This window comes from Macaca fascicularis, chromosome 15 (genome assembly GCF_037993035.2).
Source record: "Macaca fascicularis isolate 582-1 chromosome 15, T2T-MFA8v1.1".
NCBI classification, from domain to species: Eukaryota; Metazoa; Chordata; class Mammalia; order Primates; family Cercopithecidae; genus Macaca; species Macaca fascicularis.
The window spans coordinates 11,093,670-11,110,860 of NC_088389.1; the positions used below are offsets into that span (position 1 = coordinate 11,093,670).

General features: G+C 43.5%; 1 protein-coding gene across 2 annotated transcripts in view; it reads right to left on the bottom strand.

Annotated features, from left to right (window-relative positions):
- GTF3C4 (general transcription factor IIIC subunit 4) overlaps positions 1 to 17,164 on the bottom strand; it is a 25,653-nt gene extending 8,489 nt beyond the window's left edge. The window contains exons 1-3 of one of the 2 annotated variants that reach the window (XM_074016180.1): positions 16,686 to 17,164; positions 9,562 to 9,624; positions 2,610 to 2,740 (exon numbers count right to left, since the gene is read on the bottom strand). In XM_074016180.1, the coding sequence (XP_073872281.1) occupies positions 2,610 to 2,740; positions 9,562 to 9,624; positions 16,686 to 17,045 (554 nt within the window). In that variant the 5' untranslated portion in view covers positions 17,046 to 17,164. Of the gene's footprint in view, positions 1 to 2,609; positions 2,741 to 7,797; positions 9,625 to 16,685 lie in introns of both variants that reach the window. The other variant, XM_005580567.4, reaches the window with a different exon arrangement.
- Positions 17,165 to 17,191: the final 27 nt, after the last annotated feature.

The following is a 17,191-nucleotide window of genomic DNA, read 5'->3' on the forward strand; positions in this document are numbered from 1 at the left end:
AAACAATTTTCCTGAAAGAACCCATCTAGGAGACATTAATGTGTAATGTTTACACATGTGGCTTCTGGAGCCAGAATGTCAGGTTCTGAGCTATGCTACAAACCACCATTGTGACTTAGGTAAATTATTTAACTTCCCCAGGCCCCAATCTCCTCATCTGTAAAAACAAAAGTAATCCTGATGCTCCCCATGCATGGTTGTTCCACCTATCCTTATTTGCCTGGCCCTGGTAGAGGCCCAATGATAATCTTTGGATGGAATTGAACCTGTGAACATTTGTTAGTATCCTGTCTCTTTTTGCACCATTAGTTTTGCCTTCAATATTCGTCAGGGTTTTCCCCAATGTACTGCCAGAGTCTTAAAGACAGTAGTTATACCCAATCTTAACTAACAGAAAGCCAGGTGCAATGGCACATGCCTGTACTCCTACCAACTTATTTTCACAACCAGCATAATATAGTAACTTAATACATGTGTACAGCTTAGACTGTGCCTGGCATATTAATAGTGCTCAATAATTGTTTTTATTTTTATTACTAACCTAAAATACACTACAAGTTTATTTCCTATTCTTCCCTCTTAAGAAGTCTGAATGGTCAAACTAGAAAAAGTGTAGGAGCCAGGCGTGGTGGTACATGCCCATAGTCCTGGCTACTCAGGAGGCTGAGGCAGGAGGATCACTGGAGCCCAGGAGTTTGAGCCACCATGGGCAACATAGTGAGACTTCATCTCTCCATCTCCAAATAAATAAATAAATAAATAAATAAATAAATAAATAAACTGTAGGAATGCAATACAAATTGGAAAAAGAAGAAATTATCAATAAGGGGGTAAACTATGAAACATCTGTACAATGGAAACCTCTATAGCCATTAAGAATGTTATCTTTGTACTGATGTAGAAAAATGTCCATACATTTTGATAACAAAACTAGTGAGTTAACATGGTATGTGTAGCACAATCTTGTTAAAAATTTGGCTGGGTGCAGTGGCTCACGCCTGTAGTTCCAGCACTTTGGGAGGACAAGGTAGGTGGATCATTTGAGCCCAGGAGTTCAAGATCAGCCTGGTCAACATGGTGAAACCCCGTCTCTACCAAAAATACAAAAAATAATTAGCCGGGTGTGGCGGTGCATGCTGTAGTTCCAGCTACCGGGGAGGCTGAGGTGGAAGAATCGCTTGAACCCAGGAGGCAAAGGTCACAGTGAGCCAAGATTGCGCCACTGCACTCCAGCCTGGCCGACACAGAAAGACCCTGTCTCTAAAATAAAATAAAATAAAAATTAAATTTAAATTAAAAATTAAAAAATTTAGTGCCCACCATGCACTAGGCATTGTTCTAGAAATAGCTGTGAACAAAACACAAAAGTTCCTGTCTTCATACAGCTTTCTTTTTCTAGAGGAACGACACCGAAAAAATAAATAGTGATAATTATTAAAGAGGAAAATAAAGCAAGGAAGGAAGATGCAAAACAATGGGAGGGGAAGGTATGTCGGTGGGGTGTTACAATTTTAGGAATGGTAGCCAGCAAGGCCTAACTGATAAAGGGACACTGGAGGAAGCCATGTGGACATCTGCTGGAAGAACATCCTGGGTAGAGGAATCAGCCAGTGTAGATGTCCTGAGGTGGAGGGATGCCTCACGTACCTGAGGAATGAAGCCAGTCTGCCTGGAGTGAAGCGAACAAGATGGAGAAATAGAGCAGACGAGGTCAGCAGGAGGACAAAGGGAAGAAGGGGCCTCAGGCTGTGTGGCGTCTTGTGGATCACTGAGAGGGTTTTAGTTTTACTCATCAGAAACAAGTAGCCAGTGACAAAGTTTTGACACAATCACTATCCCGACTGTAATAACAGACTGGAGGGACAAGGATGGAAGCGGGAAGACCAGATGGAAAATAACTACAGGTATAATAATCTGGGCAAGAGATGATGGTGTTTTGGACCAGGGCTGCAGAGGTAGTAACAAAAGGTTGGATTCCAATTTGAAATGCCTATTAAACATCCAAATAGAGGTACTGAGCAGGCAGTTAGATACTTAAGCCTAGACTTAGGGGGAGAGATACAGGCAAAAGCTCTAAGTTTAAATCATCATTGTGCAGATGATAAGCAACCGCCCCGGGAAAGTGCAAAGAGAAGAAAAACAGGCGAAAGACAGACAGCTGAGATGCCCATCAGCAAAGTCAACTGAGAATGAAGAGTCAGAGACAGGAAGAACACCAGGGTTGCTGTGTCCCAGAAGGCAGGTGATCAAAGTGCTTCAAGGAAGGAGTAATTGTTGTCAAATGCAGCCCACAGGTCCAGTAACATGAGGATACACCAAGGTCTTAGAATGAGGCTAGGAAGAGGAGGCATAATTTGTTCAATTACAAAATTGAACAAATAAGAAAACTCCTATATATTAAGCAGTAAAAAACTGTCTTTAAAGGCCAACTTGCTTGAGTGATACTGATGAAAAAAGTCGACATCAGGCTTTGTAATAGCAGCTTTTCTCCAACAAATTGGCAAGGGCAACAGATAACTGGCATAAAGTTGCTATTCTGTCACATACAGTAGTTTGTGCTACACAAAACTGAAAAATGAGCATAAGTAGGAACTTTTAAAATGGCTTACCGGAGCCAAATGTGGCCATTGGAACAGACTGCCTGTTTGCGATCTGTGAATGGCAAGATCTCTTTACACAAACTACAGTGCTCAGGGAAAGTCTGTTTGTTCATCTTCTTTGAGATATGTCCAATCAGCACCTAGTAAGACAAAGTAGTCAGCAAAGTTTAGTGTAAGTGCAGGATTTCCTGAAGAAAAAGCCGACAAACACAAAGGGAAAATTAAAAAATAATAAAAAGAAAAGAGCAAAGAGCAGTATTTCACAAAAGACAGGGGATCTGCATTGCCAAATAGGCTGATTATACGGTCTGGAAAATAAAAGAACTAGAGTTTCAACCTGTGTCAACTAGCTAAATAAAATAAATTTATTCAGGTACTCTATGGCAACAGGGTGTAACCACTAAGGAGAAAACTGTTCTGAAAACCAAAATCTTATTACTTGCCTTGTTTTAGTTGCTTCTGAGACAAGGATTTCAGAGTTCTATTAGAAGACAAAGTATTTAGCTATTATTTATAATGTTTTGACTTTAAGAAGAAAAAGCATAATCTCTATAGGCAAAATATTATGTGGAATACTGCTCTCTTTGTAGAACTGTACAAATGTCTATTTTAAAAGACAGGCTTACAAAGTAAAAAGATCATCAGGATTAAAAAATAATTTCCCCTTCTGATGGCCCAAAGACCCATGGCCAACATAGTCCAGTAGACGGCAATCTAAGACAAGCTGACCCCACTGCAGAGGCATGGCAAGACCTACTATAGGAGCAAGAAGCTGGGAGTGAGAGAGGTAACGGCAGACTCTAGGCCATTCTTTGCTTCAGTTTGGCTTTTCTGTGCTTTATTAAGATTACACTCTTGGCTGGGCACAGTGGCTTATGCCTGTAATCCCTGCACTTTGGGAGGCCAAGGTGGGTGGATCACTTGAGATCAGGAGTTCGAGACCAGGTGGCCAACATGGTGAAACCCCGTGTCTACTAAAAATAGAAAAATTAGCTGGGCATGGTGGCACACACCTGTAATCTCAGCTACTCAGGAGGCTGAGGCAGAAGGATCTGCCTGAGCCCGTGAGCGGAGGTTGCAGTGAGCCGAGGTTGTGCCACTGCACATTAGCCTGGGTGACAGAGTGAGACTCCATCTCAAGGAAAAAAAAAAAAAAGATTTACTGTTTAAACATAAAAGTCTGAAAAAAACTTGAATCCAATTCATTTTTTTTTTTTAATTTTAACTTCACTGGATATGTAATTTGGAGGCTGGGATACATAACCCTCAAGAGTTGTCTTCTCTTACTAGTGATAGTGCCCTTCCAGTTCTGAATCCATTTCTGCTTCTTATGAATGAATCCACAAGATTTTGGATTAATTCACTAAAATTAGTTAAGTTTCAAAGGATGTCTTACTAGCTCAGAAGTTGGTAAACCCAGTATCTTACCTCTTCTGCATATACTCTACAAATTTAAATCCCATTAATTTTTGGCCTTTTTTCTTTTCAGTCTTAAGAATTCTGACATATGGGCCGGGCGCGGTGGCTCAAGCCTGTAATCCCAGCACTTTGGGAGGCCGAGGCGGGCGGATCACAAGGTCAGGAGATCGAGACCACAGTGAAACCCCGTCTCTACTAAAAATACAAAAAATTAGCCGGGCGCGGTGGCGGGCGCCTGTAGTCCCAGCTACTCAGGAGGCTGAGGCAGGAGAATGGCGGGAACCCGGGAGGCGGAGCTTGCAGTGAGCCGAGATCGCGCCACTGCACTCCAGCCTGGGCAACAGCGTGAGACTCCGTCTCAAAAAAAAAAAAAAGAAAAAAAAAAAGAATTCTAACATATGGTCCCTTACAGCAAGGATGACCAAACTCACTCTGTTTTTTTCTTTTCTTTTTTTTTTTTTTTTTTTTTTTGAGACAGTCTCGCTCTGTCACCCAGGCTGGAGTGCAGTGGCGTGATCTTGGCTCACTGCCAGCTCCACCTCCCGGGTTCATGCCATTCTCCTGCCTCAGCCTCCCGAGTAGCTGGGACTACAGGGTCTGGCTACTTTTTTGTAGTTTTAGTAGAGAAGGGGTTTCACCGTGTTAGCCAGGATGGTCTCAATCTCCTGACCTTGTGATCCGCCCGCCTCGGCCTCCCAAAGTGTTGGGATTACAGGCATGAGCCACCGTGCCCAGCTTCACTCTGCTTTTCTAGACAGGCCAAACATCCTGATAATGATACAGTGACAAAAACTACTCAGAATTCCTCCCATACAAATGCACCTCTATTTTCTTTTTAAGACAAGGTCTCGCTGTTGCCATGGCTAGAGTGCAGTGGTGCGAACATGGCACCCCCTTCAGCCTCCCAAGTAGCTAGGACTACAGGCTTGTGCCACCACACCAGGATAATTTTTTTTTTCTCCTTCACTTTATGTAGAGACAGGGTCTCGCTATGTTGCCCAGGCTGGCCTTGAACTCCTGGGCTCAAGCCATCCTCACACCCTGGCCTCCCAAAGTGCTGAGGTCACAGGCGTGACCATTGCACCCAGCCCAGATACACCTCAATTTTACATAAGGAAAGACTGCTATTTGTTCTCAATAGCCTTGACCTTGGCAAGCTCAATTCTTAACTGTGTTATTCTGACTCACACATTCTCAATGGGAGTGAGAGTCCTTCCAAAGCAGCAAATATTAGTTCTTGGGGGACAAAAAGTTCTCTTTTTACATATAAAGCAAAGATATACACACAGTATATAAACGGACACACAAAATACATCTGTGGTATTAAAACTTCATGGGCAGGGTCAATTCCGAAAAAGTCTACAAATGCTCTGGGGGAAGTGATAATGAAAAAAGGTTTAAAAGTGCTAGTTTAACTGTACCAGCATACTAGGCTGATAATCTCCAAAATAATTTATAACTACTAATAAATCAACATCCTGGGTTTAAAAAGTCTTCATTTTATGCATATAGTTGGATTTTTTTTTTTTTTTTGAGACGGAGTCTCACTCTGTCACCCAGGCTGGAGTGCAGTGGCCGGATCTCAGCTCACTGCAAGCTCCGCCTCCCGGGTTCACGCCATTCTCCTGCCTCAGCCTCCCGAGTAGCTGGGACTATAGGCGCCCGCCACCTCACCCGGCTAGTTTTTTGTATTTTTTAGTAGAGACGGGGTTTCACCGTGTTAGCCAGGATGGCCTCGATCTCCTGACCTCGTGATCCGCCCGTCTCGGCCTCCCAAAGTGCTGGGATTACAGGCATGAGCCACCGCACCCGGCTGCATATAGTTGGATTTTTAAGACAGGAATGCATGGTCTTCAATAAACTCAGTTGCTATAGACAGGGATGGGTGCATAATCTTCTGGTTTTTAAACTGGCTCTGTTGGAATCACATCACCACGCTAAATGTAGCTTCCTGGGCTCATGAAGTACCTGGACAATTATTCTAAATCATTACAAACCCAACCTCTAGTACTTTCTAACATGTTTTTGCTAATTTTTCACTGACTCTTATAATAAACCTAACTAGGTCCCATGGCACTGTGATAACCAGAATACTCTTCTAGACAATTTGGAACACAATGAAACGTTTAAAAATTAAGTTTTTTTGGCCGGGCACGGTGGCTCATGCCTGTAATCCTAGCACTTTGGGAGGCAGAGGCGGGCAGATCACAAAGTCAGATCGAGACCATCCTGGCTAACACGGTGAAACCCTGTCTCTACTAAAAAAAAATACAAAAAATTAGCCAGGCGTGGTGGCGGGCGCCTGTAGTCCCAGTTACTCAGGAGGCTGAGGCAGGAGAATGGCGTGAACCCGGGAGGTGGAGCTTGCAGTGAGTCGAGATCATGCCACTGCACTCCAGACTGGGGTACAGAGCGAGACTCTCAAAAAAACCACAAAAAAAACAAAACAACAAAAACAAAACAAAACAAAAAAACTTTTTTTTTTTTTTTTGAGATGGGGCTTTGCTCTTGTCAATTGACAATCTCAGCTCACTGCAACCTTCACCTCCCAGGTTCAAGCGATTCTCCTGCCTCAGCCTCCCAAGTAGCTGGGATTACAGGCACCCGCCACCATGCCCAGCTAATTTTTATTTTTAGTAGAGACAGGGTTTCACCATGTTGGCCAGGCTGGTCTCAAACTCCTGACCTTGTGATCCACCCTCCTCAGCCTCCCAAAGTGCTGGGTATTACAGCCATGAGCCACTACGCCCGGCCCCAAAAGTTAACTTTTAAAGAAGAAAAGTCATTTACATGAACAGTGCATCTTAATACTCTTAAGACCACTGCAAACATTCTATGAGCAATAATTTCAAAGGCAAATGTGTGTACACAAACATACACATTCTTTCCAACAACAAAATGCAAGAAGTGATTGTGAATGGCTTAACATTACGAACAAAGATACTGCCTTCAATTAATATTTTAAGACTTTAGTCAATAAGTATCAATCTTTGAAGTAAAAAGGAACGCAGATATTTGTGATTTTGAGTATTTCAGAATACAGTATATTTCCTGGAACACGGGTTCTTCAGGATTTTAGCAGCTATTAGCTGCAAGAAAGATTCTGCGATCAGGAAGTCTGAGTAATACCGAACTATACGAAGGTATAGGTTTCCTTTCTGTAGGAATTCTCAGAACTCTTAGAATGGTAATATGCACTGGGAACCCCAGTGTTCCGTTAAGCAACTTAAATTCTATAGAATACATTCTGGATAACACTATGATTGTTCTATTACCAAAATAAAGATTGTGCCCAGTATTTGTAAAAATGAGACACGGGTAATGATTCGTTTACATGTCTTTCTTGACTAAATGTGAATATATCCTTAAATCCTATCAAACGGAAAACATGTCACTACACCCCTCCCCTACAAAACTTTTGTAAAAGAGGAAGGGCAGGGAGCATGGGCACCATATTTCTATGGCCATGACTGCCCATCACATATTACTCAGCTAAATGCAGTCTCTTTAAGCTAATCCAGTCTGGAAAGCTCATCCTGCAAACTCTGCATATCTATTAAGGCCAGTATGAAGAAGAATCAAAATATTCTTTGTATGCTATGAATGCATCCTCTGCATTAATCCGCATTTCCTATTTATTCCCCTGCACCTCATGCAAATCAATTACCTAAAAAATGTCAAAGCAAAAGCTGATCTTCAGGAACTCAATTTAGGTCATTTCTTTCTCATGAAGAAAGCAGACTTTACAATTTCAGAGTTTCTGTTAATAAACACCTACCCGTGCTGTTCTGTCATCATACTCTTCATCAGACATTAAAAAGTTACAGAGTCCTCGGGTGGGGATGCTAGTGTTTTCTGTGATCCAGGTGTGCAGATACACTTCTCCTAAGACTCGCTTCATGTGTTCCCTGGTCAAGTGCATCTCCACAGCTTCGATCTTCCCTTGGATTTCCAGGAGTTTCTCTTCCATTGGCTCCCGGCCTCCAGCATCTCCAGTTGGGGGGAGCGAGTCATCAGTGGGCTCCTCTACATCTCCTTCCTTGCTCCTCTCCTGCAGGCCTTGCTTCACCACCTGTTTGGAAGAAGTGCCTTCTTCCTGCTGTTCATCGTCAGCATTGCCCATCCCAGGTGAATCCACTAGCAAGATTTTTGAGTCCTCATGGGTGGGTTTCCACAAGGCTTCTGAAGGGGTTTTCTGCATTGACTGATATAAAATCCTCAGGAGGAAAAGCTTAAAACGCCAAAAATAGGTGACTCCACTGCTTTCAATCTTTTTTTCCAAAGCTTCTTGTAAAAATTGAGGGATATGTTTATCTTTTAAAATCTTCCAGCGTACTAGGTCTATTAAATCTACCTGCTTAAAAAGGTTTTGAACTGAAGATTCCAGGAGCTGAGCAGCTGCCTCTTCAAAGGTTTTGAGAGTAACAAACTGCACCTGGTAGTTTTTGTTAACGGGGTGGAGGCCGTTGACCATACCCTCAGTGGTAATGATGGCCAGGTACGCACCGCAGGGGCTCACTGCTATCCCGTGAGTCCTCACTGAGCCAAACACATCTGAGAGTTTAATCAACTGGTGTTCAAACTTCAATGCAACATCTGTGAAAATGGGAATCAGCTGCCTCACCTTTCCATCACTGGAGCAAGTATAGACTGTTCCATTCTGTTTGTCTGCAGTCATGGAGACAATCGGCAGTGAGTGAAGGCCTGTGACATGGGAATTGTGAACATTCAGCCCTGCTTTGGAGATCAGAAGAAGACACCAAAATACATAAGAGCCTCTTGCAGCCACTACTAAGCTGCAACTACACTTCTGGTAAGGATGATAAAGTGGTACACATTTGATGCTGTGCACAGGTAACTGGTCCATTTCTTTCCACAAGATAACAGGCTGCCTTAAAGTGAAATAGCCTTTGACTGCTTTGAGATTGACAGGAAGAATTTTTATGGGTCCAAAAGCACTCCCCACAATAAGGCCACTCATTTTTCGATTATTGTGCTCATATTCCCACCAAAACAATACACTGGGAGAGGTGATTCCTGACTCAATCGTGTTGCATGAAGAGATGGATTCTTTTCCTACAAAGGGCAGCTGAAACTGCCACACGGCGATATTACCATTTTCAAAGAGGACGGCCAGGAGCACACTACCAACATCCCGGCATTCATTGTTATGCTTGACCTGCTGAGTGGTACAGATGCCCGACCACTCCATTCTGACTGGGGTCTGCATGCTGTGTCTCCTCTGAAACTCAGCAAAATCCCCGAGATTTCCTTCCGGGGCCTCATTTTTAGAGAGCCTGTAACTGGTCTCATAAAGACGTTCTCCATAGATCTCAGTCAGGTCAACCAGCTGGACCCACTGCAGTCTGTTGAGATTTGCCTGGATGGTCAGGCGATTGTCCATGGTCAGTGCTGCCAAGAGGCACCTGCCATTAGCATCACAACCCATGGGAGACCAGCTGGTGTACTTGAATCCTCTCATTGGTGGTAAAGCCTTCCCCTCAGGGTTGAACACTCTATCCAACATGAAAGTCTGACTGACCGTGGGGTCCTTGGAGGCGGCGAATTTCTCCTTGCACTCAGCAACTTCTGTTTTTGAGCCAACCTGAAAATAAAGAGATATAAAAACTATCAGATGAGTGTTTAGGCGATGGCAGTTTTTTTAAAATGTCAGAATAAGTGTCATTATTCATAGCCTGGTTCTCATATTCTTCTTAGAATTAATATATCCAACAGAGATGTACTTGATTCTTAAGATTCAACATAGCATTTATCTGAGCTAGTCACAAAACAAAAAAGGTGTTAACAAATTTATGAAAATAAGGCCAGGTGCGGTGGCTCACACCTGTAATCCCAGCACTCTGGGAGGCCGAGGCAGGCGGATCACAAGGTCAGGAGATCGAGACCATCCTGGCTAACATGGTGAAACCCCGTCTATACTAAAAATATAAAAAATTAGCTGGGCGTGGTGGTGGGCGCCTGTAGTCCCAACTACTCGGGAGGCTGAGGCAGGAGAACGGCGTGAACCTGGGAGTCGGAAGTTGCAGTGAGCTGAGATCGTGTCGCTGCACTCCAGCCTGGGCGACAGAGCGAGACTCCGAGACTCCGTCTCAAAAAAAAAAAAAAAGAAAAGAAAATATGTGTCTATATGTATCTTTGATACAAATTGATATTTAGATTTTTACAATGTCTTTGCAATACAAATGCCACCTTTAGGTCCTTTATCTGAAATTTCATTCACAAATAATGGCGAGAGCCAACTCCAACTGCTTTGTTTACTGTTTCTACAGAATAATGTTCACTCTAATCAGACTATTCTAGTTGCCATTCCTGAACAGTCCCACCTCAGCTTTCCCTGGCTCCCTTGCCTAGTTCTCCCTGTATAAATCCCATCTATCCTACCAGATCTAATTCTCCCTGTAAGGCCTTTTGAGGTCGTTCAAGCTTTCATTCATCTCTCCCTCCTCCAAGTTCGTAACATGTATCGGACAGTAAGACATTCTGTCGCTCGGGCTGCAGTGCAGTGGCACAAGCTTGGCTCACTGCAAATCCCACCTCCAGGGTTCAAGTAATTCTCCTGCCTCAGCCTCCCAAGTGACTGGGATTACAAGTGTGCACCACCACACCCAGCTAATTTTTGTATTTTTAGTAGAGACAGGGTTTCACCATGTTGGTCAGGCTGGTCTCGAATTCCTGACCTCAAGTGATCCACCTGCCTCAGCCTCCCAAAGTGCTGGGATTATAGGTGCGAGCCACCACGCCCAGCTGTGAGCTCTTTAATAAGATTTTAAAGAGATATCAAAGATGGACGAAGAGATAAATGACCAAAAGAAAGTGGTTCAGAACCATAAAAAAATAGGAAGGCTAAAGCCAAAAAGAGCAGAGATTAGCCAAACAATTTTTTGTTATGTTGGAAGCAGGAGGAAGGAAGGACTTTATCCACTGTCTTTAGAGAAATAGATAAAAGAAAAAGAATCCTTCAATTCTTTTTCAGTGTCAATTTCCTTTTTCAAAGAGGCTGACCTTTAAACTGGAAAGGGTAGAACATGATTAAAAGGAAATTCCAGCCTAAGACACACATGGATATAATAAAAGTCACTTTGAATGAGTTTAAGTTTTCAAGCCTAAAGGAATTACCCTCCAGGACACAGAAAGCACTTGAAAGACATTAACACAGAATCACTGACCACATCCTAGATGAAGTCTGAACAACCAGGGACATATCAGAAAATTAGAGTGCAACAAAGAGTTAAAAAATATCCCCCAAGGCTGGGCGCAGTGGCTCACACCTGTAATCCCAGCACTTTGGGAGACCGAGGTGGGATCACTGGAGATGAAGAGTTTGAGACCAGCCTGGACAACATAGTGAGGCCCCATCTCTACTAAAAATATCAAAAAATTAGCCAGGCGTGGTAGCGGGCACCTGTAACCCCAGCTACTGAGGAGGCTGAGGCAGGATAAGTGCTTGAACCTGGGAAGGCAGAGGTTGGAGTGAGCCGAGATTGTGCCACTGCACTCCAGCCTGGGTGATGGAGCCAGGCTCTGCAAAAAAAAAAAAAAAAAAAAAAAAAAAAAAAACCAAATGGTAAATAAATAACAAAACCTACAGACCATTAAGCCTAACAAAAAATTCCTCAATGTACAAACAAACGAATAGTTTGTGCAGACAGGAATGATGATTAGAAACAAGCAAAGGATGGCCAGGCTTACGCCTATAATCTCAGCACTTTGGAGTTTGTGCAGACAGGAATGATGATTAGAAACAAGCAAAGGATGGCCAGGCTTACGCCTATAATCTCAGCACTTTGGGAGGCCAAGGCGGGTGGTCAGGAGATTTAGACCATCCTGGCTAACAGGGTGAAACCCCGTCTCTTCTAAAAATACAAAAAAAATTAGCCAGGCATGGTGGTGGGCGCCTGTAATCCCAGCTACTGAGGAGGCTGAGGCAGGAGAATGGCGTGAATCCAGGACGTGGAACTTGCAGTGAGCAGAGATCGCGCCACTGCACTCCAGCCCGGGCAACAGAGCGACACTCCGTCTCAAAAAGAAAAAGAAAAAGAAAGCAGCAAAGGATAACAGGAATAATCTATTCTTATTCTCTTTTCTGCTAATAATAGATAAGCAAATAAAATGAAATGTAAATAGAAAATTGTCCACAAAACAGAGAACTAACTTTTCCTCCAGTGTGTTTCACAGTACACTACTCCCTTTCATTGTCCCTTAAAAATAGTTCTATGGCCAAACAAGCTTTGGAAATACTATATATTATATGTCATTCTCCCTTGAGAAGTGACAGGAGGACACTAAATGCCTTGGCCAGGGAACTACTATAAAGACCTACTGAGCCACAAGAAGCCAAACTTTTTTTCCTTTTTAAACAATAAGAGCCTTTGGAGGGAAGACAGTTATTACCCTTCACCATTTATTATCCCAAAGTATGTAGAATACTTTGGGAATGGTGTTTCAGGCAGTGTATCTTGATTTTAGGAAGGCATTTTAAAGTAGTCTCTTGGATACACTATGAAACTTGCTGGAGAATCACAGACTGAAAATGCCAATTAAATGAGGTGTAGGTGGCTGGCTTGGAAATAAAATAATGCTAATCAAAGCCCGGTGCTTTCTACATAGATAAAATTTGTGAGATGACATAATGAAGCATAATAACTGAAAATCTGTGCTATGATGCCAGACTACCTGGGTTCAAATGCTGGCTCTGTTACACACCAGCTGTGTGCGCAAATTGCTTAAACCTTCTGACCTTAATTTCCTCATTTATAAATGAGACTAATACATGACCCATAAAGTTAGAAAGGCTAAATAAGTCAATATATCAAAGCATATATTAAGTGCTCAATAAAGTTACCTATGATAATTGTTAATATACTCTGAGAATTAAGTTAAAAAAGAAAACCTTTTGAGAGTCTCTCTGTCACCCAGGCTGGAGTGCACTGGTGTGACTACAGCTCACTGCAGCCTCAACCTCCTGGGGTCAAGCAATCCTTTCACCTCGGCCTCCTCAGTAGCTAGGACCACAGGTGCACACCATCATGCCTGGCTAATTTTTATATTTTTTTGTAGAGACGCAGTGTCCCTGTATTGCCCAGGCTGGTCTTTAACTCCTGGGCTCAAGCGATCCTCCTGCCGTAGCCTTCCAAAGTGTTGGGATTACAGGCGTAAGCCACAGCACTCAGCCTCAAGTAAATGTTAATAAGATTTTTAATGCTAACAAAAGTATGCAAAAATGCAAGGTAGACATAAAGTTGTGTACCAAATGAACAGTAGATATAAAATTGTTCATCAAATCCTTTAATACTGTGAACTAAGCAATACTCCTTAGAACAGGTTAAATTTGCTACAAATAAAAGCTACTGTAGAAGTAAACTCACAGGATTAGTAACCCAAAGCAGCGGCACAGGATGAAATAAAGGAAGCTCAAGCAACCCTTGGTCCTACTCATCGTGGGAATAATTCTTGACAGGATGGAGAGCAGCACAGATCTTGACCGGTAGGAAAAAGTCTTAGGGTTTTGTGTAGCAATTTCTGACATATTAGTTTCAATGAGACTACTGCACCCCGCTCCAATTCTCCCTATCACAAAACCGTTAACAAATCAAGTATTCAGATGCTCAAGGAGTATACTTAAAAGTCCAGCTCCCAGGGGCCTGCCCACAGCCAATCATTTAATTGTACAACATCCAGTTTCCAGTTGACCACTAATACTATTCAAAAGTAATTGCAGTTTTCACCATTACTTTTAATGGCAAATACTTTTAATACTAACTGTTAGGCATTTTGTAAGCACCTGACAAAAATTCACTTGAAGCTTTTAGACAGTAAGCTTCTTGAGGACAGGTAATAGAGTTCAAAGCCAGGCAACAGTTATTTAACTTAATGTAGCAGATGAAGTTAATACTTTCTAAGGCTCCTAACAATTGATGCGCAATACAATTCGGTACACATATATTATCAGAATTTGGAACTATACACAAATGACTCACTAGATGAGTCACTAAATCAATAGTCCAATGGGAAAAACAATTCTGACATTCTTAAATCACTATTTCATTGCTTTTCAGATTTATACTGTTCACCTTTATACCATACAATCTTATAAAACAGCTGACAGATAATTAATGTCTGACCTATTACATAACTGCAGATTTTCCTGCAAATTCATAATCTAAATAACATAATCATAGAGCAAAAGCTTCAAAGGTGTTTAGTACCTAGTTTTCTAACAATGCTACACTAAAACTGTGATCTGTGCTGCAGACTGTCCACTGTTTAGGTTAGACCGAAGGCATGCTGCACAGCACCGAGCAGATTTAAATCCACAGACTGCCAATGGGTGGAGTCATCAAAGAGCTGATACGGACTTCTTTACATTCCTACCATCACACAAGAGTTTTAACCCACAGAGGGCTCTTGTAGAACTGCAGGGACAATTCGGAATTCACTCACTTCAATCAGTCTAAAAAGACTGCAAAAGGACTGATGGTTTATGTGATGTGCATAAAAAAAAAAACCACCACAGTAGGGAAGATGTTACTAATTAATTTCGTCGAAGCCATTTGTCAACTATAAGACAGCTATATAAGGATTTCCTGTTACTAGGTAGCAGTTGTGTTAAATGTCAGGTGAGGCAAAATGACAGTCCACAACCACAATATTAATCCAGACTCCTACTCCTTCATACCTGTATAACTGCATTATATTTTCACCTTGAGCATTTACAGTGTGCCAAGAATTGGGCCAAGTGATTATGTATGTTTAATTCAATCTTCCAAAAAGCCTAAACAGGGTTTCATTATCCCTCTTTTATAGATAGGCCTATCTTGTGCCAAAGCCCAATCTCTTAACTTCTATTTTACACTGATCCCAGCAATCATCTTCTTGCCTCTATCCAGCAATGTTCCTGAACCACAGCAGGTCACTCTATGCTAATGAAACTGTTAACAACATCTTGAAGGCTTCCTAGATTGAAGCCAACTTCCTCATACCAACCTTCCAAGTTCACAACTGGCCTCATCTTACTTTCTCTGACTCTCTAGAAAACCTATTTGAGCTCATGTACTGATCCGTCATTATACAAACAATCGTAAATGATGTTCATGAGTTAAACGTGTATGCACATGGGATGAATGCCTCATTCCCACCACCTGGAATGCCCTTTCCTTCCTTCCTCTTACAAACCAAACGCTACCTTCTTTGGGACTGCTGTAGATTCACCACCAGATGACCTGCCCCATAAAAGTCTCTCCTCTTACTATTCCCTCCTTTCTTTACATTCTCTCTGCTAAGGTATTCGATCTCTACCATACTGACATACATACTTTCCTTGAGTTGATGTGCGTATGAATATCCTTGGAAACAGTTAAGTGCCTTTTCAGCAGAAGATACACCTTTTAAATCACCTTTCTTCTGCCTTCCTCCTTTTGTAATTCTCAATTTCATAGGGTTGCATCTGTCTATCTGATCTGTTTACACTTGAACAAATGTGTTCACATCCTCTTCAAGATCTCAGAGAAAGCTCAGTCATACAAGCTGACGAACAATCTAACAACAAGCTGTTTGAAACTTGAATTAAATATGCTACAAAGTGATGAGGGTTATCATCACCCTACCTATAGCTAATGACTCATATTTTAAATGGCTGTACAGAATAAGAGTTTACGAACACATCAACATGTTCTCTGTGTGTGGATACACATCTTTATAATGCTTATCACTACCTGACAGGACCTTATCATTTGTGCTTGACTTGCCAAAGAATGTAAGCTTCATGAGGGCAGGGGCTCTATTTTGCACACTGCTTTATTTCCAGAACATGCGGTAGCACCAAGCACAGCGGTATTCAAATATCTATTGAATGTATGAATATACACTTTGACAGATCACACGTAAGTGTACGCTTCTATTAAGGATATATGGAAAGTTTTTACCCCTCTAAGCAACTAAAAGGAACGCTATGGCTTACTACTTGACCTTGCGCTTGAAGTTTAAGATATGCAGTTGTTTCGAGTCTTTATTTTCGTTCTACATCCCAAAGATGTTTGGTTAGTGAAGAAAAACTAGAGTACAAACCCCGAGATCCAGTATTTACCCGTTTGCCCAAGGAGAGGCGAGGACCATTCATAATAAAGTCACTTAAACAGTTAAGACTATGGATAGGACCAGTTTTTCTTTTCTCAAGCTAAAGTGGCGCGAGAGGAGGGCACACACAGTAGACAAAGCCAGCCAAGAAGCTCGGAAACTCGGCCCCGAACAATAGGAGCAACGACAGAGGCAGGCCCCGGGTTGGATCTGCAGGGGGTGGAGTCTCAGAAAGCTCCACCGAGTAACCCGTTCCATGTGCCGGCCCGACGCTGGGGCGAAGGAGGGGTTGGCGGGACTTGACTCCGGGAAAGCCCCCTGGGTGTGTACCTGTGTTTGGGGCGGCGGGTGACCTGGGGAAACAGGGTGCAGACAGCTGCAGGGCTTTTCTTTTCTTTTCTTTTTTTTTTTTTTTAAAGCGGTGGCAACCCTGGCTGCTTAATAAATCCCCAGCGCTCGGCGCGAAGAGGGAAATCCCCGCACCGAGTGCGGGACCGGATTCCCCTGGGACGGATGACGCGGCCGCGAGAGGGGAACAGGGGAAGACTCTGGGAATGGCGAGGGATGACTTACTTTGAGGAGACAGCTGTTGAGAGGGGCGGGCACCGAGGTGCGGTGGATAACCAGGTCCTGGCCCGGGTTGTGCACGTCGCAGATGAGCTCCAGCACAGCGATGCTGCGGGCCGTGGACACAGACACGCGGTGGTCCTCGGACCAAGCCAGCGGTTCCAGGCCGCTCACCGCATACTGCAGCTTCACGGCCGGCTCCCGCCGAGTCACCATGAGGCGGAATGCAGCGCTGGGCCCCGGGGCCGCGTCCGCTGCTGGCTCCTTCCCGCCCGCCTCGCCGCCCCCCTCCTCTCCCTCCTCCTCTCCGGGTGGCGCAGGCCCGTCGTCCGCGGGCCCCACTCGGGCCTGGTCGGCCGTGTTCATCTTCTCTCAGGTGCAGAGGTCGGACGCCCTGGCGCTCCAAACCCGCGTCTCAGTCGCGCCGCCACCTCCCGGACCGCCGCCGCCACCCCCAGCACCCTCCGCGGCGGTTTTCTCCCCTCAGGCCCCGAGCGCCGCCGAGCCAGGAA